This window comes from Malania oleifera, chromosome 11 (assembly GCF_029873635.1).
Source record: "Malania oleifera isolate guangnan ecotype guangnan chromosome 11, ASM2987363v1, whole genome shotgun sequence".
Taxonomy (NCBI): Eukaryota; Viridiplantae; Streptophyta; class Magnoliopsida; order Santalales; family Ximeniaceae; genus Malania; species Malania oleifera.
This window is the reverse complement of record NC_080427.1, coordinates 48,719,198-48,744,475: the sequence shown is the minus strand read 5'-3', so window position 1 is coordinate 48,744,475 and position 25,278 is coordinate 48,719,198. Positions and strand designations below refer to the sequence as shown.

Here is a 25,278-nt window from a genome sequence, read left to right as displayed (position 1 = left end):
TTTACCGAATATAGTCGCACAAATTTACCAAGTGAATGATAATGATGATGAAGCACTTAATGCACATGCACCCAACACACTTTTGAACTTCTCCACCCATGTGACAATTAAGTCCAACCATTTTTACTGAAAATTAATATTATAAATTAAAGTACGAGGATAGAAATGAATAGCTAGTCATATGGCAATATCGACACTAAGTACATGACCACATGAAAAGACCAATCTATTTTGTAATTCTTGAACCGAGTTAGACTGAAGTAAACTTTGGATTTTACAATACTAACACAAACCCACCCAATTAAGTTTTAACTACACGCATGAATGCATATACACACATTTTATAATTGAATTTTAAAAACTTCACAACTAGAGTACAAATCCAACAATTATAAAGATTAAACAGCTACTAACCTAAAATTTTCAAGTTGGTTCAAGTTCAAAAGTAACTCTCAAGTATCTAGTCCATTCAACTCCAATAACCGACTACATGCACAATGAACCAATAAAAATGACCCAACACTACATGTAAACACATGCATGCGTCCAGAAGAAGAAGAACATTTACAAAGAACAACCATAGTTGCAACTTACAAGTGGTCAGGATAATCTAACCTACCCTAAGTGAAAATTTTAACCTACCCAAAATGAGAATTTTCTTTTACAATGCGATGGCCCCATACGTGACCCACTGCATACAGACACCCCATGACCAAAGGAAACCAGAAGAGAGTGAAATTACATGGGCTTCTTTTTTGGGGGAGAGTGGGAGGGAAGTGGGGAAGGTTTGAAATTTACAGCTCCAGAATCAGTTACTCAAAAACAGCATGCCTTTCAAGTTCTTGTTCAGAGCTACTGGAACCAGTGACAGATTTGGCCATATTACTTGACTGCTCCAGACTGTACCCAAGTTCATAGCTCCACCTGTAAAAATTTGAATAAATGATAAAATAATTGTACAAACATGGTCTGATTTCAACTTCATATACAAATGCAATAATGGGCAAGCATCCTTCCACGAAGAAGCAGGGGAAGAGCTTCAATTCAGAAATAGATTTGTCTCAGAAAAAATGCAGAAGTTCCCATCCAAACAATTTACAATCAAAAGCAACAGAAAAGTTTTCGGAGGAAAATACGTTAGCAACACAATTCTTTGTGATTGTCCAGTAAATCCTCGATAATATCCAACTAGCTTAATGAGAAAAGAAATGCCCACCTCTATAATTCCCTCCCTGTCAAATCTAATTTTCCCTCAAGCAACATATACCTATGTAATTTATAAATTTCCATTACATCATCAGAAGCATAATCACACAAGACAAGAGAGGGTGCTATGAAACAAAGAGATGTAGTGAGTTAAAAGTATAGAAGCATCTATGTGATATATAAATTTCAATTATCTATGTAATACATAAATTTCAATTGCAAAAATCAACTCAATTACATGCAAAATAATCAAAATAATAAACTCTTACGCCGCGTTTGGGAGCATAAATTTCAGACCTTGGATTTGGGTGAATTTAGATAAAATACAATACAATTTTGCATTCTATCCAAATCCACATAAATCTAAATTCAAAATCTCTCCCAAACATATTGTTAGCAGATGGCCTACCAAAAGCATTTTAACGTTTATAATGATCAGTGCAAGGATTTGCCATCACTAGAGCAATTTTTCTTTTTCTTTTTTAAATTCATGATTGGATGAGGTTCTACCTAGATTCAGTGTAGGAAGCACCTAATCAAGGTTTGAAGAATGATCACCTAATAGCAACTAAGGTCTGAAGAGCTTTTTTTATTCAATATTTGAACTATGAAACATTGTTTAAATGGGAAAAAAAAAAAATCGATTATCCATGAAAAAGTGATCACCAAATTGTATTTAACAAGGCCATTTTTTCCGTCTGACTGTATTTTACACAGAATTTAAAATAAGCCATTTCCGCATCATTAATAACAACTCATTACAAAGCTCCTACAGGATCAGTGAATTCAAATTCTTACCATAAGTTATAATTTTTATAAATTTCATTTCATCATTTTTAGTCCAAAATGATATTTTTTTACTAGAAAAAATGACCTCAATCTGAAGAATTTGTCATCAAATGCTTGCAATCTCCTTGACATCTCCAAACATGCCAAAGAAGAGCTCAAGTGCAATTCACATAACATAAAAATTCCATTTTTTAACACTATTTCTCAAACTCAGGTGTCTAACATGCATGGAACTAGGTTTCTAACTACTCATTTTTTGCCTTCTAAACACAAACCCGGACCTTGCAAGAGATTTCTAAATCTATCAAATAGGTAATCTCTTCCTTCAATTGTTGTGTAACATTTTCTTTTGGAGTAAATTATTGCCTTCTTGGACTCTTGTTACCTTGTTTGACAAAATGTGAGCAACTGATTTTCAAAATATGCAGCAATCAATGTATCAGCTTCACTCCAAAATTAAGACTGCAATCCATGTATTCACAAAAAAAAAAAATCCTATTGTGATGTTGGAAGGTTTCTTTTGACTGACCTGATCTATATTTTCCTCTTTGATATGAATACAAGAAATACAGCAGGGAAATTTCACAATATAGCAGGATCACAGAGGATAACACTGGTTGCTGCACAAAAAGGAGGTATTTCATTAAATCTAAATATCAAGAAGGAAATACACACATGCATAAATATGCACACATGCATTTACAATATTTACATGGAAAGAACCACATGTGCAGGAGAGAGAGAGAGAGAGAGAGAGAGAGAGAGAGAGAGAGAGAGAGAGAGAGAGAGAGAGAGAAAGAGAAGAGAAATGCCTTTCATTTTAATAGAGGAGCATAAGGAGCTGGGCAGGGTGATATAGTATGATCAGGTAACTGGTTTATTAAATCAACTGTTGCCTGCAAGCATGCATTTAGCATTTTCTTTTCTAATCTGACGAGTTGAGTAGCCACTCGCTTCTTTGGGTTCAAATTGCAATCTGCCAACTACCATAATTAAAGCCATATTAATGAAAATTCAATACATAAAAATCCAGTAATCCACAAAGTTAGAAGTCAAAATTACCAAAGAATCATCCTCGCTCAAGGTAGTCGGGTAGCCAGCCAGTCGTGCTCTAAAATACTCGGCCAACTGGTCTAAAACCGCTCGTTCCATGCAAGGGCTTACCTGTATTATTCAGTTATGCAACCACAAGAAACAAATGCTGATCATTTCATTCAAGCAGTGCGAAGCAAGAAAATCAAGTACCAAATAGTAGTGTTTTGACGTTCATAAAGTGAAGGTATAACTGAGTCTCAAACTTCCATTTGATGGCACTATAAAAGAGAAATTAAAACCATAGAACATTAAACATTAAATTGAAGAACAGGCATTGAAGATTTCTGGAGATCATGCAGCTACGCTTTAAAGAGAAGCAAACAGAGCATAACTCCCACTTATAGGCAAGAGAGAGCTGTGACCTGTGGAATAAAATCAGTTCATTTTTCTTTAATTCCTGCATATTCAGTGCATATAATAGCATGTAAAGATTAATAATGTCAAAAACTTTAAGACTCCAGCATAATTTATATCAACACTCACTCTCCTCAAAAAAGGGGGAAAAAAAAGTCAATACTCCACGACCAAAATTACATGCTTCAAATTCACAATCTAAAGATAACTTGAATTAAGATGAACTTACAGGGCATATTGGGCCTTGAGAAGAAATAACTGACTGCATCTCAGAAGGATCAGAAACATAGCCCAATCGCAAATAAGGAAGCATGTCTAAGACAGCTTCTTTTTCCTTGCCCTTGTACACCTAAAGTGAGGATGCAACAAAAAAACTCATGCAAATAATCATATGATAAAATTAGTTGTAATAAGAGCTGCACTGCGTACAGGGAAAGCTTGTATTGATAGTTTTCCATTTCTTTGAGCAACCATTCTCTTGTCCTGATATTGAGGATCCTCAGTATTCAGTGCTGCCTAAAATAAGTAGGCCAAAAATTAATATCAACAAACGTGTCATTAAAATTGTGAAAGAAGACTTGAGTGGAGGATGCACCTCTACCACTAAACGGTCATAAGAATTATCTTCATCAACAAAACCATAGTTCAGAAGCAATTTGGAATTAGGCTGTGGCCCACACCTAGAACCAAATCTTAATTTTGTTACATAAGATTCTAAAAAAGGCAAACAATGAGGCAGCAGTTGCATAACCAAGATGAGAACATAAAACACTTGAAACTTAGACCAGTTACGCAATCATAAGAAAATAAAATATTGTACCATACAACAATTGAATCCCCAGCCTTGTATGCACGATCAACAACAAGTTGCACGGCCCCATCAACAGCAGTTAACATTGCCTTGCAGTCGCTTCCATAAGCTAGCAATGGAGGTCCAAGAGGAACCAAAGCAAATCTCCGGGCCAAACTGACTTTCTGAGTTTAAAAGAGAGTTGAACTATCAATTTGGATTTATAAAAGGAAATCAAAATAACATTTACCCTATGTTTGGTTTGCGGAATATCTATTCCTAGAAATAGATTATTTATAATAGGTTAGTTACAATTAGTTATACAAAAAATTATATTGATACTATACAACAAACAACAAATGTGAAATTTTTATGAGTCCATAACAAGGAATAAACAAGCAAGTAATAAACAAGGAAAACTAAATTCCCAAAATTTCACCATGGAAACATCTATTCCTTTCTTATTACGTGTTGGATGAAATGATAAGAAACATACAAGGAATAGCTATTACCTACATTTCCAAAAATTTCACTATATTCCACCTCATTCCGCGGAATAACTATTCTGTGAACCATACGAGCTGTTTCTAGACAAAAGTAGTTAGTTATTAGACATTGAGAACTGAAGAACTCTTGAAGATATGCAGGTTAGACAATCTGCATGTACTTCTTATTTCTTAAATGAGTTTCTGCCCCCTGTGATGTATTCGAAGCCCTATCATTTCATTCATCCAAAGAAACTCATTTAGAAACCAACTTATTACATAGAATTGCACACTGTCAAGTAAAACATAATGAATGTACTCCCAGCACAAAACACTGATAGCAGATATGGAAAATACTTGTAACTGCTAGAAAAGCAGGGGCAAGACCCACAAGACAGACAAATTTACCTGCAAATGCACAACACAAGACTGAACTGCAACAAAAGCTTGTTTGAAAATCTCAAATGGGAACGCTTCAGTAGGTATATCATAAGGGTATTGCTGCAAAATGCAAATAACACAGTATGTCAGATCACAATTCACTATTCCAGATTACCTAAAGGAGAAAAAAAAAAAAAGGAAAAAAGATGCTGAACATGTCATTTTGTTCAAAGTGTTCAAATCCTTGAAACTTTGAATTCTTATATTCACATTTTGGCCTTCGATGCATTCAGTCCCCAGATTAGGTGGAGATGTGGTGGTCTAGTAAAGCAGGGAGGTGTAGCTATCTAGATGGTAAGGATAGAAACTTTAGAAGCTACAAAGGCAGTAAAGTTGCTATTGATGGGACTGGCACAACAGTGGATGCAACATCTATGGAAATGATTGCAAACTGGCTGCTTTTAGTAGAAGAGGTGAAAGTGCAGATAATTTTGGAGGTTCTTTTTTATTTTTTAATTGGGGGTTTGCCAGACTGTCGATGGATTTGTCAGAGATCATAAAAGATCAGCAAGTTCATTGACTTTTTGAAAAAAATTTCACACATTCATTACCAAGAAACGAGCAGTACTTTAAGATTATTTTTGGTTGGGGCAGTTTTGGAGGTGATTTCATTTTCAGGAAGTACTTAAAATGCGCACTATCTAAAATCTTTGTTGATAACAACAAAATGATATGTGATTCTAAGTTCCCAAAGAGTTTCTAGATGATATTTGCAATTTTTCACCCTCCAAATTCCCAGTAGAAATGGCATCTAAACAGGAGTCATTTTTAACCATCCCTTTCCTAGCCTTACCAGTCCTATGTTTGCCCCTAACCACTGCCTCCAGCAGGAGAGCCTCCCACCCCCCCCCTTCCCCCTTCTCTCTCGTTGTCATCATCATCTTGTGATGGTGAAGATTGACTGAACTTGATGGCTTATCCAAGGTCAATGGCAAGAAGCACGTTGATGCCAATAAGATTGAAAATGTCGCATTAAATAGACAACAATGACTCAATGAGGTTGGGTTTAAATTGATCGCAAGCATGTTTGCTGAATAAATGCATCTTTCCAAAGGAGTCTTGGATTCTAAAGCAGCAGAATTTCTGCCCATATGAAAATGTCTGCAACTGTTTGCAGATTCTCCTTTGAATGGGAAGCACCCAATTATACAGAATGATACAAAAAATGCTCAATTGTTAACAACTCAGCCCAATGAAAGAGGATGAAGACAGTTTTACCATTTTACTTTCTTTATTATTATGAGATTTGCAAACCTCTGTCTCATACAGAACTGAGAGGTGCATCATTTTTGAGTGCTAGGTTTTAAAAGCCCATCATTTTAGAACTCTAAGTGACTTTAAAAAATATTATATGCAAACACAAACTATTAAATACCAAGTTAAAAAGCACAAGAGAATGACCTGAAACAGAGACCCAGCCATAAACCAGACAGTGTCAAGCTCATTATATTCTCTTTGAATCCCTTCAGCCCTTTCGACGACTTCATCCTGAATTAAAATCATCAAAGTCCAGTTTTAGAACATTTGAAAACATTAAGCACTTCATAATTTGGTCAGAAAGGCAGACACTCAGAAATGCAGGACGATTTCACAATCATTTCATGACACTAATGGAATAGTAGTACAATGTACCTTAGTGGGGCTGCCTGTCAAGTAATCCAATTCTGCTTCTGACCATAGAAGGGGAGATTCCACAGCCAGCTGGCCCCTCCCTCGCTGACGATCAAGCTCTTTGATATATGGGTACCAAAAGGACTTCTTCCCTTGCTTCTTCTCGTACATTAGATATAATGCCAAACAGGCCAATTCTGACAACTTGTTTGTCGTCAAGAGTTCCGCTACATGAAGAATGAAGCAACTAAGACATTACACAGCTGAACCAATATTTATGCCATGCTAAGAAAGGATTCATTTGCACAAGCCAAAGTGCTTCGAAAAAGCATTATTGGATTGAGTGGAGGTTTAAATAAAGCTAATGTCTCAAAAAAGACAGTATTGCCTCAATTGAGCATGCCAATAACTATAATATTTATGCTTTAATCATGTATTTTTTTTATTAAGCACCAGGTAACCGTGGAGGGCCAGGGCAAGACTTGACTCAGTGGGTACCAAATCCAAAGGTCACAAATTGAAATCACAGAGAGTCTCCAAGCATGGATTTTACCCTCCTAAACCCCTCGATGGTATGGTAGCCTTATGCACTAGATGCGTTCCAATTTACACTCTTTAACCATGAGGGCAAGCCTTGACCCAATGGCAAGGGTGTTAAACTCAGACCACAAGGTTATGGGTTCAAGTCACAGAAACAGCCTCTCCAACTGTTGGTGTTTGTTTGCATGCATCATGCCCTCCCAAGATTCCTTATATGGTGTGGATACACTGGGTGTTGTGTTTCTTAGCACTTGGTAACCATATCATCCTAAACAAACCACTGCTCTTATTCCCAAATCTCAAATTAGTGATCCATCACAAAGCTTTGTCCAATTTTCACTTCCATGACATTAACTACAAAACACAAAACACAATTACACTACCCTTTTTTTTTTTTTTTTTTTTGGGATAATGGAAGGGTCCAACTATAAATTGACTGACTAGAAAATTGGAGCAACAATCTTCCACCACAACAATTGATGGGGATTAGCCCTACCTATCTCATTTTCAGATGATGTGACACGTGGACGACCTCCTGATGTCCACATTTCCTTTGCCGACATGATGACACGTGGATGACCTTCCGATGTCCACATCAGTTCATAATTGTTTGTAGGTTTTGCATGGATTATTTGAAGACTTTTGATGGAAGACATTTGATTGAAGGCCATTATAATTATGTTGATTTTATATCTTGCTTGGATTTGTATTTGCTTGGACATTTCATTTCAAGCCTATTAGGTGCTTGAAGACCCTATTTGAAGATCCAAGAGAAGTGTTGAAGCAAGAAGACCCATAAGGGCCCCACACAGTCTTGTGGCCCCACACTACTCCATTAGGCGCCACACGGAATTGGGTCTCCCTTTGACTTTTGTTTTATATTTAATTTGTAATCTTACAAGACAACTTGCTTGCTTGCATGTGCATGTCTTAGTAAGTTGTGTGTGTTGTAAGTTGTGCTAGCATTCATTGTGTCTAGTGAGTTGGAGTGTTAGTAAGTTGTGCATAGTATTTATTATGTCTTGTAAGTTGTTTTATTTATTTTCTTTGTCTCCCATGCTTGTATGGGAATTGTTAGTGCTAATTGTTAGCGTCCCCCATGCTAGCTAATCTTGTCACCCCATGCTAGCTTATATATACCCCTTCATTGTAAGAACTATGCAGAGAAAAAATATTGATATTGAAAGGAAATTCCTTTGTGAAGCTTGTTAAGCTTTGTCCAATCCTTGTGATTGTGTAGTGAGAGGCTATGTTGTTCTCCTCGGAGATCTAGTGGTGAGAGACCACTATTCTATCCAGCGACTCCATCCCTACCCCAACTTCACGACTTCCCTCCAACACCCACACGGCCATCACCAAGTTACACCCCAAGGCCACCAATCCATCATTTCATTTGCTGCATACATATCCATATTTCAAAGTGTGCACGAAGAACTTCAGACAAGTTCTAACTATCCTCCAATGCATCCACAAGGCCACACCAAAATAAACCCCCCCACCCCAATACGGCCACTTCCCCTCCATTACATTGCTGCGTTCGTCTCAGTGTTTCAAAGCTTGTTCCAAGGAATTTTCTAACATGGTCTAAGACTTGTGTTGAACAACGTCGAGTCATCCAAACAATTCTCTTGGTAATCTCAGCACTTATTTGAACCCTTATTTTATATTGTAAGCCTTTGCTGGAAATCTGAAATTCCATATTTGATAAGCTCTTTGAATCCATAGATTGCAATATTGATACTTGCTAGCTTTAAATCAATTATGGGAATATTTTTGCGCTAATCATAGGACTTTTACTCTTGAAATATTAAAATAGCATCTTTCCGCATCTAACTTGATTCCTTTGTGAAAGAACTCATAGGTCTTATTTTCTGGACAGCATCATACACCGTTTAAAAATTCAACAACATGTGAGCTATAGCATGATTTTTGATGTTTATGTTCGGATAATTGAATTCTTAATTTAAAGTGTATTGAGTGTATGCGCTTGTGAAAGAAGAAACGATTGGGAAAAAATATTTCTTCATTATTCTGTTCTTACGCACAATCCAATATATAATACAATTACCTATTCTAAACAAGGAAACAATTTCCTATTGAATAATATCAAATCCCCCATAATTACCCACTTTCCTAATTTGTATTTTATTTACAAAGATATTCGGGGTTGATATTTTAACACTCCCCCTCAAGTTGGATCATAAATATTAATCATCTCCAACTTGCTAATAAGATCATCAAAACTCTGTCGTCCCAAACCTTTAGTGAGGATATCTGCAGTTTGTTCCTTGTTTGGTACCTAAGTCATACATATAATTCCTTCTTCAATTTTTTCTTTGATGAAGTGTCTGTCTACCTCCACATGTTTAGTCCTGTCATGTTGGACTGGATTAAGAGAGATGCTAATAGCTGCCTTATTGTCACTGTAGAGTTTGATAGGAAGGTTCACCGGTACTCGTAATTCCTCCAATAATTTTCGTAACCACAATCCTTCACAAATCCCTTGAGCAACTGCCCTGAATTCAGCTTCAACACTACTACGAGCCACCACATTCTGTTTTTTGCTTCTCCAAGTCACGAGATTTCCCCAGACGAATGTACAATATCCTGTGGTGGACCTTCTATCTTCCACTAATCCTGCCCAATCTGCATCTGTAAAGATCTCTACTTCCTTACTTTCACATTTCTTAAAGAAGAGTCCTCTTCCTGGGGATCCCTTGAGATATCTAAGGATCTTGTATACAGCATCGAAGTGAACTTCCTTGGGTGAATGCATGTGTTGACTTACTAAACTAACTGCAAATGCAATATCTGATCTAGTATGTGATAGGTAGATCAGTTTGCCAACCAATCTCTGATACCTCTCCTTTTCTACTAGTTTTCCACAATCTTCAACCCTCTTTACTGTTTCTATCGGGGTTTTGCTAGGTTTGCACCCTGGCATGCCAATTTCAACTAGGAGGTCGGTAACATACTTTCACTGAGAAACACTAATACCCTTTTTCGTTCTTGCCACTTCCATGCCCAAAAAATACCGCATCTGTCCCAAGTCTTTAACTTCAAATTCAGTAGCCAAAACCTTCTTCAATCTCTCCATTTCAACAGTATCATCACCAATAAGGATTATATCATCAACATACACTATTAGAATTGTTTTCTTACCTCCTTCAGACTGTTGGAAGAATAGTGTATGGTCTGATTGCCCTTGTCGATACCCTTGATTCTTTAGTACCTTTGAGAATCTGTCGAACCACGCTCTCGGAGATTGTTTGAGGCCATATAACGATTTCTTTAGTTTACACACTCTGTTTTCTTCACCTGTTCTACTGAATCCTGGTGGTATAGTCATGTAAACTTCCTCTTCTAATTCTCCTTTTAAGAAAGCATTTTTAATATCAAGTTGTTGTAGTGGTCAATCTAAATTGGCTGCCAGGGACAAGAGAACCCGAACAGTAGTTAAGTTTGCCACTGGTGCAAATGTCTCAGTATAGTCAATGCCGTAGGTCTGTGTAAAGCCTTTAGCAACAAGTCTGGCTTTATATCTTTCAACTGTTCCATCAGATTTACATTTCACTGTGAAAACTCATTTACAACCTACTAGCTTCTTCCCTTTCGGTAGATCTGTCAACTTCCAAGTTCCATTTTTTTCTAGGGCTCGCATTTCTTCCAACACTGCCTCTCTCCATTCTGGTATTTCTAGACCTTCCTGAACGTTTTTTGGTACTTTCATCCTGTCAAGATTAGAGACAAATGCACGATATCCTGTAGACAAGCTTTTATAAGACATGTATTTCGACCAAGGATATTGAGTACATGACCTGGTTTGTTTTCTGATTGCAATAGGTAGATTGATATCATCAGGTGCAGAATTATCAGAGGAAGACTCAATTACCAGATCAGGATGAGTCAAGGGCTCATGATTATTCAGAGCCATCACCGGTTCCAACGCTCTTGGTGCCTCAGGTATGAGATTCTCCCTCTCCTTTGTTTTCGGCTTTCTTGAGTAAACCAGTATGTCTGCGTTGTTTTGCTCTCCTGCATCTCCCCCTGAGGGTAAGTGTTCAGTTGTGTTTGGCAAGTCAGGAAGTAATGTAATGGAAGACTCAATAGATGGGTCAGGGAATGAAGTAACTGAAGTAACCACAGATTCAGTAGTAAAAGGATCAAAGAACCGATCTTCACTCCTCCATTTCTCCCCCTGAAGAGAGGGCTTTGAGAAATAAGGAGTGGTTTCAAAAAAGGTAACATCAAGACTAACGAACAGTCATTTTGAGACCAGATCATAGCATTTGTAGCCTTTTTGGGTAGGTGAATAACCAATGAAGACACATTTAATGGCACAAGAATCCAATTTATCGCGATGGTGTGCATGTTTAGCAAGCACATGAAACTCAGAAGCCATTGTATTTTAACAAAGAGAAGGAAACAAACGTTTTAAATATTGAAAATTGGGATGACCCATCCGTGAATGCCATAACAAAAGTTCACTATTTCTAGAAGTAGATGCAGAATCACAAATTGCAGTATTACATAGTTCACTCAAACTTGCCTCCTCAAAGTAGTAGAGTCCCTCATACGCTTTAGCAGTGCCAATCGTCTTCCCCGATGATAGGTACTGAAAAACACATGCAGAACAATTCGAGTCTTTTGTTAACTGACTGATATATAACAGATTGCACGATAACTTGGGGACATGTAAGACTGATTGTAAAGTTAAGGAATCAGATATGCAAATACTTCCTTTTCCAACAACTGGTGAGAGAGATCCATCTGCAATTTTTACCTTCAAATTCCCGGCATATGGGGAGTAGGATGAAAAATATGGATACGACCCAGTCATATGATCGGATGCACCCAAATCAATTATCCAAGGGCATTTGTAACAAGATGTGGTTTTTAAAGCTGACAGATGATTACCTCGATGAGCCAGAGAACCAGAAGAAGACTGACCCGATGCTTGCATTGATGAAAACATCTTATATAACTAATCCAACTGTTCAGGACTGAAGACACTGCCGGACGGGGTATCATTGTTCTCTCCTTGTGATCTTTCAGTTGATCCGCCAGTGCTAGCCTGGTACCCACGATTTTTGTGGTATTGTCTTGGTTTCCAGTCTGCTGGTTTTCCATGAATCTCCCAGCAGGTATTTTTTGAATGACCTGTTTTTCGACAATGTTTGCACCATATTTTTCCTCTTTGTGGTCGTTGACTAGGTCCCCCTAGGCCTTTTAATGCAAGAGCTGAGGCATCCGGCCCAGCGTGTAGCCCATCTAATTTTTGGGCGGATCCATGTACAGCCGGGTTGGGATTCATTTTGGGGCCGCAACATCACCCGCCTCCAGTTCTCCTCCCTCCTAACCTCTGCGAAGACTTCTTGGGTTGAAGGGAGAGGTCGCCGGCCAAGGATCCGTCCCCTCACGTTATCGAGCTCTCGATTCAGGCCGGCAAGAAACTCGAAGACCCTCTCGTTTTCGAGCCTCCTTCGGTATCGCGTGCTATCACCGGAGCACTCCCACTCTTCGTCGATGCTCAGATCGAGCTCCTGCCAGAGATGACTCATCTCCATGAAATACTCGGTAACCCCTCTCTCGCCTTGCCTCATCTGCCACAATCAAGTCTTGATGTCAAAGATTTGGGAGTAACTTTCGACATCGGAGTACGTCTCACGTACAGCTTCCCAAACCTCCTTCGCCATCGGCAAAAACAAATAAATTTTTCCGATTGATGGTTGCATCGAATTGACGAGCCAAGCCGTGACCATGGAATTTTCGGACCTCCATCTTTGCAAGGCTACAGCGTCGGAAGGATCTAGTTTCCTTCGCTCGCCGGTAAGGTAACCAAGCTTTCCTTTTCCCTCAATCACCAGTTTCATGGACTGAGCCCATTCACGGAAACTTTTTCCGTTTAGTTTTTCCAATGAGAGTGGAAAGACTGTGTTATCATTCATACTCCCACCGGATGTAACCTATGAATCGCCGGTGATGTTTGCAGAGGAGGAGGTAGAGTCTCTGCTGTCAGCCATTGTTTAGCTAGGTTTAAGAAACCCTAGCTCTGATACCATGAAAGAAGAAATGATTGGGAAAAAATATTTCTTCATTATTCTGTTCTTACGTACAATCCAATATATAATACAATTACCTATTCTAAACAAGGAAACAATTTCCTACTGAATAATATCAAATCCCCTATAATTGCCCACTTTCCTAATTTGTATTTTATTTACAAAGATATTCGGGGTTGATATTTTAACAGCTTGTGTGAGGGTTGAAACCGTAGGACATAGGTCACCCTTTCCCGTCCTACATCAACAATCCACTCAAATACAGGCAAGCAAGGAATTGAATTAAAGACATGTAGATAGACGGCTTACCCAAGAGCTTGTCTTTACCACTGGGCTGTGAGGGACCAATACACAGCTTTACCATGCTCTAACCTACTCATCTTAATATTTTTGAAATTATTACAACCATAAATATATATTTTTTAAAATGGTTACAAGAAGACACGGTAAATTACCGACCCCTAAATGTTATCAATCATGTTCTTCTTGCTCTGCTCTTTTGTCCTGAAATCGCCAAACTCAATTTGAGTTCCAAAAGTTCCCACATCATTAAGATATTTGACAACTCTAATAACTTCATTTGTTATTATTCTCATTGCCTTAAAAAATTGTTTTGATGAGGAAGCTTTGGTTGCTTAAGATCTCCTAGATAATTCCCGTTGTCATTCTGCACTCCATTCTTTGACTAATCCTAAATCTAGGCTAGTACTTTTCTGATACTCGCAATGAGTTAATTAATTCTGGCAAAGGTATCCTGCTACGCGCATGGTTGGCCTTAATGAAATGAATCACCTTTCTTGCCAAAGAGAAGTAGTTTCTGTAAGAAAGACCTTAACCCTTGATCCATTAGAAGGTGAGAGGGGCAGTTGGGATCCAAAGGAGCTACTACAGATAGAACGGGTTGCTTGTAGCTAATCCTTTAGGTCAGGTTGTTAAGGTTGTTGTTTCCCTAGAGCCTATGAAAGTGGGGAGAAAGAGAGAATGAAGAAAGAATTGCAAAAATTGAACTCTAATATAAACTATGAAGGGGGAGGGTAAGAGGGCTAGGGCCAATAAGGTGGTAGAATGAAGATTTTGAGCTGGAACATTAGGGGTTTGGGTTGCCCTAGCAAACCTTGTTAAATCAAGGATATTATGGTTAAGGTTGCCCTAGAGCACCAAATATTGTTATGTTTCAAGAGTCTCATTTGGAGGCAGTGGATGGTTTTCTTGTTAGGAGCATCTAGGATTCTAGATTCAAAAGATTGGCATCAACTAGTTCCTTGGGGGGAAGGGGGTATTATGATCATTTGGGATACCAAATTTGCTAGCAAATTGGATGTTCTAATTGGTTCCTTTTTTGTGCATGTTAATTTAGATGTCATAGGTAAGGGCCACTTGGGGGTACCTAGGGAAGCTCTATGGTTGGTTTTAGAAAAAAAAAAGAGTATATGTAGTAAGTATACTGATGTTACTAAGGATATGTACCATGGAGTAATGACTATTGTTAGGACTAAAGGTGAAGAGACTAAAGAATTTCCAATCACAATAGGTGTACATCAAGAATCTACTCTGAGCCCTCATCTTTTTGCTCTAGTAATGGATGAATTAACTAGGAGTATCTGGAATGAGGTTCCATGGTGTATGTTGCATGCAGATGATATTGTCTTAATTGATGAAACTAGGGGTGGAGTAGAGTCTAGGTTAGAATTATGGAGAGAAGCTTTAGAATCTAGAGGTTTTAGGATAAGTAGAAAAAAAAACAAAATATATAAAATGTAATTTTAGTAACAGTAGGAGGAATATTAAAGACAAAGTTAAACTTGATGATGAAGAAATCAATAGCACTGGCAGATTTTGATACCTTGGATCTATTATGCAAGCTGAGGAAGAAATTGAAGAGGATGTAATGCATAGAGTTAAAACATGTTGAGTAAGACGGAAACATGCTTCAAGTGTGCTTTGTGATCATAGAATACCCTTAAAAATAAAATGGAAGTTTTATAGGACGATTGTAAGACCAGCTATGCTATATGGAGCAAAATGTTGGACGACTAAGAAACAATATATCCAAAAAGTAAAAGTTGCCGAGATGAGAATGCTTAGATGGATGATTGGTATAACAATAAGAGATAAATTAAGAAACGAACATGTTAGTGGTAAATTAGGCATAGCTCCTGTAGAAGATAAGATAAAGGAGGGACGACTTATATGGTTTGGGCACTTGCAACATAGGTCACATAGTGTGCCAATGAGGAAGAGTGAATTAGTTAGTGCGAGGGGATATAGAAGGGATAGGGGTAGACCTAAAATAACTTAGAATGAGATAATAAGTAGGGATTTAATAGCCCTAAATTTGTCGAAAGAAATTATCCCTAATTGCATAAATTGGCGGAAAAAGATTCATGTAGCCAACCCCACCTAGTGGGACTTAGAGTTTGGTTTGTTGTTGTTGTTGTAGGTAAGGGCCATTGGTGAATTTCAACAAGTTGTTTTTAGGGAAGGGAGGAGTTGGAGGAAAAATCTAGAATGAATTGGATCAGGAATGAGGTATGAACTCTAGACTCTTCCAAAGGATGAGAAGAAGGGATTTATTAAAGAACTTGAGAATGAAAGGGAAGAGGTTATTAGGGATCCTAACCATATTATGGGTTTGGTTATTGATTTTTGCAAGACCCTCTTTCAAAGGAGGATGAGGTAAAAGTTATGGTTGAGGGGCTGGATTGGACTCCTATATCAACTGATTATGTAGTTTGGTTAGAGAGACCTTTTGAGAAGAGGAGATTAAGAACTAAAGAGAAGGCTCCTAGGCCAAATGGTTTTACTATGGCATTCTTTTAGGACTATTAGGAGATTTTGAAGGGAGATGATAAGACCCTAGGGTTTTATCACGGAGCAATTGGAGAAATTTTAAGAAGGAAAAATAGTAAGAGAAAATAGGGTTTGACCACTTCAAGGGGATCTGCCCCCAAATTAGCCAAAGGCGATGAATTATTTTATTGCTTGGATGGAAAAGCCCCATAGGGTTACATATATATAGGGTAGGAAAACTTACTCCTATTCAACTAACAACAACATGCCTTTAAACTTACTTCTATTAGGAATGTAAAATATCCCAATCCAAGTCCTTAATGTACTCAATCACAACTGATTTGGGAATCCTACCATTAAATAGAAAATCCCAATTGATTTGGAATCCTAACATTCTCACCTCCTCCAAATCATCCTTGTCCTCGAGGCTGAGCAGCTATAAACTCTAGGAATCTCTCCTCCAAGGATTGATAAGCTTCCCAAGTTGCATCTTCAAATGGTAAGTGAGACCACCGAACTAAAACTTCCATGATATCTCGACGCTTGACCACCCGGCGATCCAATATTGCTTGTGGCTGCACTTGAACCGCACCCATAGGTGCAACATCGGGCAAGTGTAACTTGCTCCCCTAACTTCTTTTTGAGGCAAGAGACATGAAAAACTAGATGTACCTTAGAAACTGTTGGTAAGTCAAGACAATAAGCAACAAGGCCTATACGTTTTAGGATCTTATAAGGCCTGTAGAATTGAGGAGACAACTTCATTGAAGAATGAACAATCACGGATATCTATCTATAGGGTCGTAGCTTGAGAAATACACAACCTCCGACTAAGAATTCCCTTTCAGTATGGTTCTTATCAGCTTGCTGCTTCATACGAGCTTGAACTACAACAAGATTTTCCTTGAGGAGCTAAAGCACTTTGTCTCGATCATGTAACTTTTTGTCAACTTTATCAACTCTAGATGACCCAGCTAAATACCTAGCAAGAAAAAAAGGAGCTCGACCATAAACAGCCTCAAACGAGCCAACTTGATGGAAAAATGATAAGTGGTATTATACCACCATGCCTCCCATAGAAGCCATCGCATCCAATCCTTCAATTTGTCGCTAGCAAAGCAACAAAGATAAGTCTCCAAGCACTTGTTAATAACTTCAATTTGCCCATCTGAATGTGGATGATATGCAGTGCTCATATTCAATTCTATTCCTTGCAAACGGAAAAGCTCCTTCCAAAAGTTGTTGGTAAAGACTTTGTCACGATCATTGACAATAGACTGAGGAATTCCATGTAAATTGACAATATTTTCAGCAAAAGTACGGCAACACTTATAGCAGTATAAGGATGAGTTATGGCACAAAAATGAGAATATTTTACGAGACGGTCCACAACAACAAAAATACTTCATGATTTCACCCTTCATTCCCTTCTAGTAAAATTCGTGAGAAATGTGCTTGTAGGTTCTAAGAAAACCAAAGTGGCCTGCGACCAGTGATGCATGTAATTCTTAAAGTATGGTGTTTGTGGGTTGAATTAGGCACTAACAAAATCCTCCCTCTATACAATAAGTTTAGAGAGTCCCAAAGGTAAGGAGTGACTGAAGTTGGCTCTTCTTGTAGCTATTGAATAATACCTCTAGTCTCCAGATTTTGCCACCATTCCTTCCTAATTTTTTCAAAAGTAGTACATGTACATGGAAGTACATAAATAGCTATGACTTCAACTTATTCAAGAAGTCATGAGAGTGCATCTGCCACCACATTCTTGGTCCCTTTATTGTAAATAATCTCATAGTCATAGCCCAACAACTTAGTGACCCATTTATGTTGTTCCATGGAAGAGATTTTTTGCTCCAAGACTCTTGTGATTAGTTTTGTTGTAATATGTGGCTCATATGTTAAGTAGAACACATGTACAAAGAGAAAACATGGTGGAAAACAGAGATGTTGGTTTGTAGGGCCAAACCGTCGACGGTTGTCCTAAAACCGTCGACAACTTTGTCCAGGTGCAGAGAAACAGTCAATGGATTTGTTCCTGTTACTTCGACTGTTTGATCTCAACTTCAAACTGTCGACGGTATGTCTAAAGCCGTCAAAAGTTTTGCTTGGTTACTCAGCGCTAGTTTTCAAATTTTGAATTGCAAAGTTGTATAGGTTAGGTTTCATGGGGAAAACCTTCAAGAGGGTTATATATACATGTTGTATGATGTAACTCTATGTATTTTGACAGAAGATTGTGAAAAATCACTACCATTTGCTCCCATGGATGTAGGCATTGCCGAATCACGTAATTTTTTCGTGTTATTGTTTTTTTGCTTTCAGATAATCTACATGATTGTGTTTTCTATATATTTCACTGTTGGTTGCTGCATTGTAAAATCGTTTGTTTCCGCTGTGCATTAATTTGCACAACAAGTTCAGACTTGGAAATGTCGACCAATTAATACAGTCTCCACTTTGTAACTGCATGCACTTTGGCTAGCATCTCTTTGTCATAAATAGATATCCCAATGTGGGATGGAGAAAGAGCCTTACTACTAAAAGCAGTGGGACATCTATCTTGCATTAAAACTGCATCAATGCCAACTCCTGATGCATCAGACTCAATGATGAACACCTTAATGAAATCTAGTAGGGCGAGAAATGGTGTAGAGGATTTTGCATGCTTAAGTTTGACAAAGGCTTGTTCAGCTTCCTCACTCCATTTGAATGCATCTTTTTTCAATAGAATGGTTAGTTGACCACTAGTCTTTCCGTAATCCTTGACAAACTTACAGTAGTAACCATTAACCAAAAATCCTCGAAGCACTTTGATTCTTTGTGGAATAGGCCAGCTTGTCATCACTTGTATTTTAGAAGGTTCAACTGAAACACCTTCTTAGGAAACAATATGCCCAAGGTATTCCATATGTGATCCAGCAAAACTGCATTTAGATTTCCTGACAAATAGATGATGCTCACGAAGAGTGGTGAGTATAATTCGCAAATGAACTAAATGATCTTCAAGAGATGAGTTATATATCATGATATCATCAAAAAAATATGACAACAAAATCTACGTAGGTAAGGTCGGAAAATGTCATTCATGAGACTTTGGAAGGTCGAAGGTGCATTGGTTAACCCAAAATGCAAAACCAAGAACTCGTAATGGCCATCATGAGTTCTAAACGCAGTCTTCTAAATACCATCCTTGTGTACCCGAATCTAGTGATAGCCTGAGCTCAAGTCGAGTTTGGTGAACTATTGGGCACCTCCCAACTCATCTAAAAATTCATCCATAACAGGGATAGGATATTTATCCTTCACAATGTTCTTGTTTAGTGTTTGATAATCAACACACATCCACCAAGAGCCATCCTTCTTTTTCACCAATAAGACAAGAGAAGAATATGGATTGACATTTGATTGAACTATGCCTGCATCTAACATTTCTTTCACTATCTTTTCAATTTCTGCGTTCTAAAAATAAGGATAGCAATAAGGATAAATAGTAGTGGGGGCACTACCTCGCAATAGAGGAAAACGGTGATTATGTGTTCGCTGAGGTGGCAACCCCTGTGGTTCTACAAATAGGTCAAGAACTTCTGAAATAAGATAGTCTAGCCCTTCATCTTGGCCAGATTGATGTTTTAGCCCTGGTGCTCAAAGTCGTACCAAGCAATCATGTCACTCCTTTTTAAGGAGCTTCTCCATACGATGGTTTGAAACTGCAGTGACATTACCATAACATTTGCCTTTAAGAGTCACTCTCTGGCCATTCACAACGAACTTCATAACCAATTTAGAGAAATTCTAAGCTATACCACCAAAAGTCCTTAACCATTCAATACCTAAAACCACTTCATAGTCTTCTAGTGGCAGCAAAAAGAAATCAACATATAAGCCATGGTTTCACATAGTAAATTTAACCTTCAAACACTTGCTCTGACATGTCAAGGCCCTTCCATCTACAACCTTCACATCAAACTTTTCACATTGTTCCACAAGAAAGACTAGCCGTTTAGCAATTTTAGTGTCCATGATATTATTAGTGCTACCCGAATCAATTAAGATAGCAACAGGTTGGCGTTTTAAGAAGCCACTAATTTTCAAGGTTTGAGGAATAGCATAACCAGCTAAAGAATGAACTGAAAAAGTGATAGATTCATCATTATCATTAGATTCCACACCTTCCTAATCTAAATAAGGGGGTCATCCTAAACCTCTTCTGGCTCCTCCACTGGTTCAATCATCATTCATCAACAATCGTCCCTTTTTGCAATAGTGCCCTCTATGCCACTTTTCATCACAATGCCAGCACAAACCTTTTGTCATTCTCTCTTTAAGTTCCTCCTATGTCAATCGTTTGGCAAGAGGATTGCGAAAAGCAGGTAGTGTGATAGTGCTACTAACATTATGCTTGCTAATGGGAAGATGTAATGAGTAGTATAAAGAACAATGTCTAGATCTCTTCAAATTGAGACAAAAAACATATTGTTAAGTTCAGCCTTTAGCCTAGCTTCCATCTAGGACTCTGCTGAATTTTCTGCTACCATTGCATATGAGTGAAGATTAAGGATTCCAAGATCTTGCTTTTGTTGGTGGGTTAACAACATCCACAAGAACGTCAGCTCTGATACCAAATGATAAGACCCTAGGGTTTTAACGTGAAGAAATTAAGAAAAATTTTAAGAAGGGAAAATAGTAAAAGAAGGTAAGGTTTGATCATTTCAAGGGGATCTGCCTCCAAATTAGCCAAAAGCTATGAATTATGCTATTGCTTGGATGGAAAAGCCCCATAGGGTTACATATATATAGGGTAAGGAAACTTACTCCTATTTTGAATGTAAAAGATCTCACCCCGAGTCCTTAATGGACTCAATCTGAATTGATTTGGGAATCCTAACACATTAAATAAAAATTCCAACATTGAATAATCCTAACATTAAATAGAATTCATTGGGAATCATAATAGATTAATTAGAAATCCCAATTGATTTGGTAATCCTATTCTAAAATAGAAAATTCCAATTGATTTGAGAATCCTAACAGGATACCTTCTCAAATTTTTTATTACAAAGGGAGACCTTCTCAATGTTTTTCTCAAATTCTTTGGGAATGGAGTGGTGGGAAGGAGCATGAATTCTACTTTTATTTCCTTGGACATTAGACTAATTACCTTGGTAATGACTATTTATAAATTTTGACTAAGGTGTTATCTAAGAGATTGGTTATAATTTTGGAGGACACTATTCTCTTGGCCAGAGTGACTTTACAGGTGATAGACAAATCCTAGATTCTGCCTTGATAACAAATGAGGTAGTTGAAGATGTTATTCAAAGGAAAAAGAAGGGTCTAGTGTTGAAATTGGATCTTGAGAAAGCTTGTGATAAGGTGGGTTGGAGCTTCTTAGACAAGGTTATGGCTAGAAAAGGTTTTGGTTTGAGGTGCAGAAAATGGATTAGAGGGTGACTATCTTCTATGGTCTTTCTTGTCTTAGTAAATGGTGAGGCTAAGTGGCGGAGAACTGCCTACATATTTTAGGACGCCCATTGGCCACACTTATTTTAGGCATTGATTTAGTAAATTGTGTTTGTATTAGATTTTCCTTTGTAATAAAAAAATTTCAAATTTGATTTGGGTTTTTATGTAAATATGTGTTAGTAGAAATGGGCATAAATACTGGTTTGTAAGTTACTTGGCTGGTTGTTAGTGTACTTTCAGTTTCTCTCTCTCCCTCTCCCTCTCTCTCTCTCTCTCTCTCTCTATCTCTCTGTCTCTCTCTCATGCAGCCTTCCTTTCCTACTTCCTTTCTTCTTCTTCCTTCTTCTCCCCTTCTTCACTGTTTTATATCTAATTCTCTTTCTGTCTCTTTTTGTTCTCTACTCTCTTGTTGTTCTCTATTTTATCCCTGCAATTTGTCGACGACATCAACATCCCTATCCTTTCTTATTCTTCATCTCTCCTCTCCCCGTTTCTCTTCTATAATTCTCTCAATTCTCCCAATCTTCCTCTGTTCTAAAGTTCTATTGTTGTCTTATATCACTAGGTCTTGGTTTTGAACATCTAGGGTCTAAGACAAGGAGATCCTCTTTATCCTTATCTTTACTATTGCGATTGATTCCTTTAGTAGGACAATTAAAAAAGGATTTGATAGAGGGTTGGTGGAGGAGATTAAGGTAGGGTATGAGGATTGTATTATATCGCATCTTCAGTTCACAAATGATACTATCCTCTTCCTTTCGGAAACACAGGGCTCTTCTCTAATTTGTTGACTATCCTACACATGTTTGAGAAAGCATCTGGGTTGAAATCAATTTCTCTGAGAGTGATTTGGTGGGTGTAGGCATTAATGTGGACCCTTTTGTTATGCTAGCTAGTTGTGTTGTTTTGACTTGGCCTATTACCTATTTAGGTGTCCCCCTACCTGGTAATATCAATTCTAACTCTTTCTAAGACCCTATTTTTGAAAGAGTGTCTAGGAGAATGGATGGGTGTAGAAAGGAGCATACTTTACTTTCTAGGGGTCGTATTACCGTTATTCACACTTGTTTTTCCTCCATCCCTTTGTCTGATCTTTCTTTTTTTTAAGAATTCCAAGGAGATAGGCGTCAAGGCTTGAGAAATTAATGAAGGATTTATTGTGGTTGACTGAGCAGGTAGTAGAGATCATCTTGTAGGTTGGGAGAGTTTGTGTGGGTCAAAAAGGGAAGGAAGTTTGGGCCTCATTAATGTGGTGTCTAGAAACATTTCTTTTGGGGGAAAATAGTTATGGTGCTTTCCTTTAGAACCAAATTTTCTTTGGCACAAGGTGATTTAGTTTGAAGTAAATTGGTCTATTACACAACAGGTCGATGTTAAAGTGGTAGCTAATATCACTTATTCAAGTCCTTGGAAGCTTGTGTCTTGGATTTATGATTATTTCCTTCCTAAAGTCCATTATACGGTGGATAATGGGAGCTAATTTGTTTTTGGGAGGACCACTAGGTGGGGGAGATGCCTTTGGCTATTAAATTTCACCCCCTTTTTCTGTTTTCTAATATTCATAATACCCCTACTTCTGTTCTTCTTCTTTTGCAAGTGGATGGATCTTCTTGGTACTTCTATTTTGGGGAAAATATTAATGAGAGAGAGATTAATGAGTCCACTATCTTGACTAGTTAGCTCGACTTGTTTCATGTTCACTTGGGGAGTGATAAAAGAAATTGGAGCTTAGATCCTTCTAGGAAATTCTCTAGTAGGTTTTTTTTTTTTCACCTACTTGACTCGTGACTAAATTGTGAATCCTGTGAATTTTATTCCACAATTTGGAAAACTAAAGCTCCCTCAAATATAAAAGCTTTTTATTGGATTGCCATACTTGAAAGAATCAACACCAATGATTTGCTTTAGAAGTGAAGGCCTTTCACATGATGTTTGTGTCCTTAGTTCAAGGAATGGAGAAACTTGCTCACAAATGTTTCTTCACTGCCTTCTTTAATTTGGCTGTTTGGAATAAATTATTGGTACAGTGAGTAAGGATTTAATATCCTTGAATCTATCAAAAGAAATGGTCCATAATCGCATAAATTGGTGGAAAATGATTCATATAGCCGACTCACGTAGTGGGACTAAGGCTTGGTTTTGTTATTGTTGTATATTTGGTGAAAATTGGATTTGCCCCACCACTATGAAGGCTTTTTGTGCTCTCACTTTTAGGCGTTTTGGCAGGCAAAAGGATGGGAAAGCCTAGTGGCTATGCTCTGTTATTGCTATTTGGTGCCTTTTGGCAGTCAACTAACTGCTCCAGGGACTGACAATTCAAAATAATATCCTGACTCTTGGAAAACCTTACTCATAAAAACAGATGACCACAGAAAAAAAAAGGAGGAAGAACGAAAGAAAGAATAATGATAATAATCAGTGCACCTTACCGATACTCTCGTTCCCCAAAACCCTCTCAAGAGTTACAACCAACGGATTCGGAACAGAGAAGGCGGTATCACCAGCCTGCAAGAAAACACCTCCATCAAAATAAACCAACAGAACACCACAATCGAACAAAAAAAAAAAACTCAGAAAACCGACAATTAGCGGCACCATGTCACCTGAAGATCCTCGCTCGCCGCAATGTAATGAATAGGCCTGTGTTTCTCATCATGGGAGGGTTTTTCTTTGAGAACAACCTTGCAAGGAGGGAGTCCGTTTCTGTGCATCCAAGTTTTCAAGTCACCGAACTCCTCATCCTGCCCTTTCTTCCCCCCAAGCCGCCTCCCGTCCTCCTTGCGCGACCCGGCGACCAGCGTATCCGAACCCGAAGAGGCGCAGCACAGGTTCCCGCGGCGAATTATCCGAAACGGAGAATCGCGCCTAGGGCTCCTGCGGACCGAAACGGAAGCTCTGGACAGAACGGACAGAGAAGTACGGAGCGGCGACGGGGAAATGCGATTGGTCGAGAGACGAGCGACGTCCATGGCGGATTTGAATTGGGGTTTCTGAGGATTGGCTTGATCTGAGTATGTAAGTGGGAGTGGTGGGAGATTGAAGGAGATGGAGATGGGCCGGAGGTGCTGGGATTTTTGTTGCTGCAGGTAGGAGCTTCGTTGCGATTAGGGAGTGGGGCAAAGGAGTGACAGGGAAAGGGCGTTGGGCTGTGGAAGATTTTATTGTATTGGAGGGAAACAAAAAGAGAAATATTGAGCCCATGGAATAAGGGTTTTAGAAGGAAAGTAGGCTTTGTTTTTTTTTTTCTTTTATGAACATTTAAATTTAGGACATTCCCTCCATGCTTTCTAAAGAATTTTATATTTTATCTGATAAAGAAGACTTTCCCAAATTGGTTTCTCAAAATTATCTGGTGCACAAATAATTAGAATAAATGGTAGGATTGTTTAAAAGTATTTAAAAATTAATCCAATCTAAATCGAATCAAAAATTTGGTTAACTTATTTGTTTAGTTTGACTTTGATTCTATTTTTTATGATTTTTGATTTTCAGTTCAATTTCGATTTTTATGTTCATAAGCTAACGGTTACTCAAAACAAATTAATATATATATTTATTTACAATATATATTATTTATATTGTACATTACTATATAGTAATTTTTATATAACATATCTTAAAGTTAAAAAGTAGTATGTACTAAATATTATTT

At 38.0% G+C, this 25,278-nt stretch overlaps 1 protein-coding gene across 2 annotated transcripts; it reads right to left on the bottom strand.

The window, feature by feature from the left end:
- Nucleotides 1–438: 438 nt before the first annotated feature.
- Nucleotides 439–24,816, bottom strand: LOC131167814 (ribulose-1,5 bisphosphate carboxylase/oxygenase large subunit N-methyltransferase, chloroplastic). Of its 2 annotated transcripts, XR_009140157.1 has the most exons (13): nt 24,230–24,812; nt 24,056–24,131; nt 6,793–6,998; nt 6,562–6,648; nt 5,128–5,220; nt 4,265–4,419; nt 4,040–4,124; nt 3,874–3,960; nt 3,674–3,793; nt 3,058–3,159; nt 2,808–2,978; nt 2,525–2,615; nt 439–924 (listed from the first exon to the last, which is right to left on the bottom strand). XR_009140157.1 is itself a non-coding variant. In XM_058126736.1 (12 exons), the coding sequence occupies exons 1-11, from the start codon at nt 24,593–24,595 to the stop codon at nt 2,811–2,813; spliced, it is 1,545 nt and encodes a 514-aa protein (XP_057982719.1). In that variant the 5' UTR covers nt 24,596–24,816; the 3' UTR covers nt 439–924; nt 2,808–2,810. The 2 variants fall into 2 exon arrangements, 1 of the variants encoding a protein (XP_057982719.1); XM_058126736.1 differs by lacking the exon at nt 2,525–2,615 and having other exon boundaries at nt 24,230–24,816.
- Between the last annotated feature and the right edge of the window lie 462 nt (nt 24,817–25,278).

Bases quoted from the DNA above. Each gene is read 5' to 3' on its own strand.
- LOC131167814 (XM_058126736.1), bottom strand. From the start codon at position 24,595: ATGGACGTCGCTCGTCTCTCGACCAATCGCATTTCCCCGTCGCCGCTC. The intron at 3,794-3,873 runs GTACGCAGTGCA...TCCTCACTTTAG, and splicing joins TATCAATACAAGCTTTCCCT to GTGTACAAGGGCAAGGAAAA. The intron at 3,160-3,673 runs GTAAGTTCATCT...TGAATAATACAG, and splicing joins CTCAAGGCCCAATATGCCCT to GTAAGCCCTTGCATGGAACG.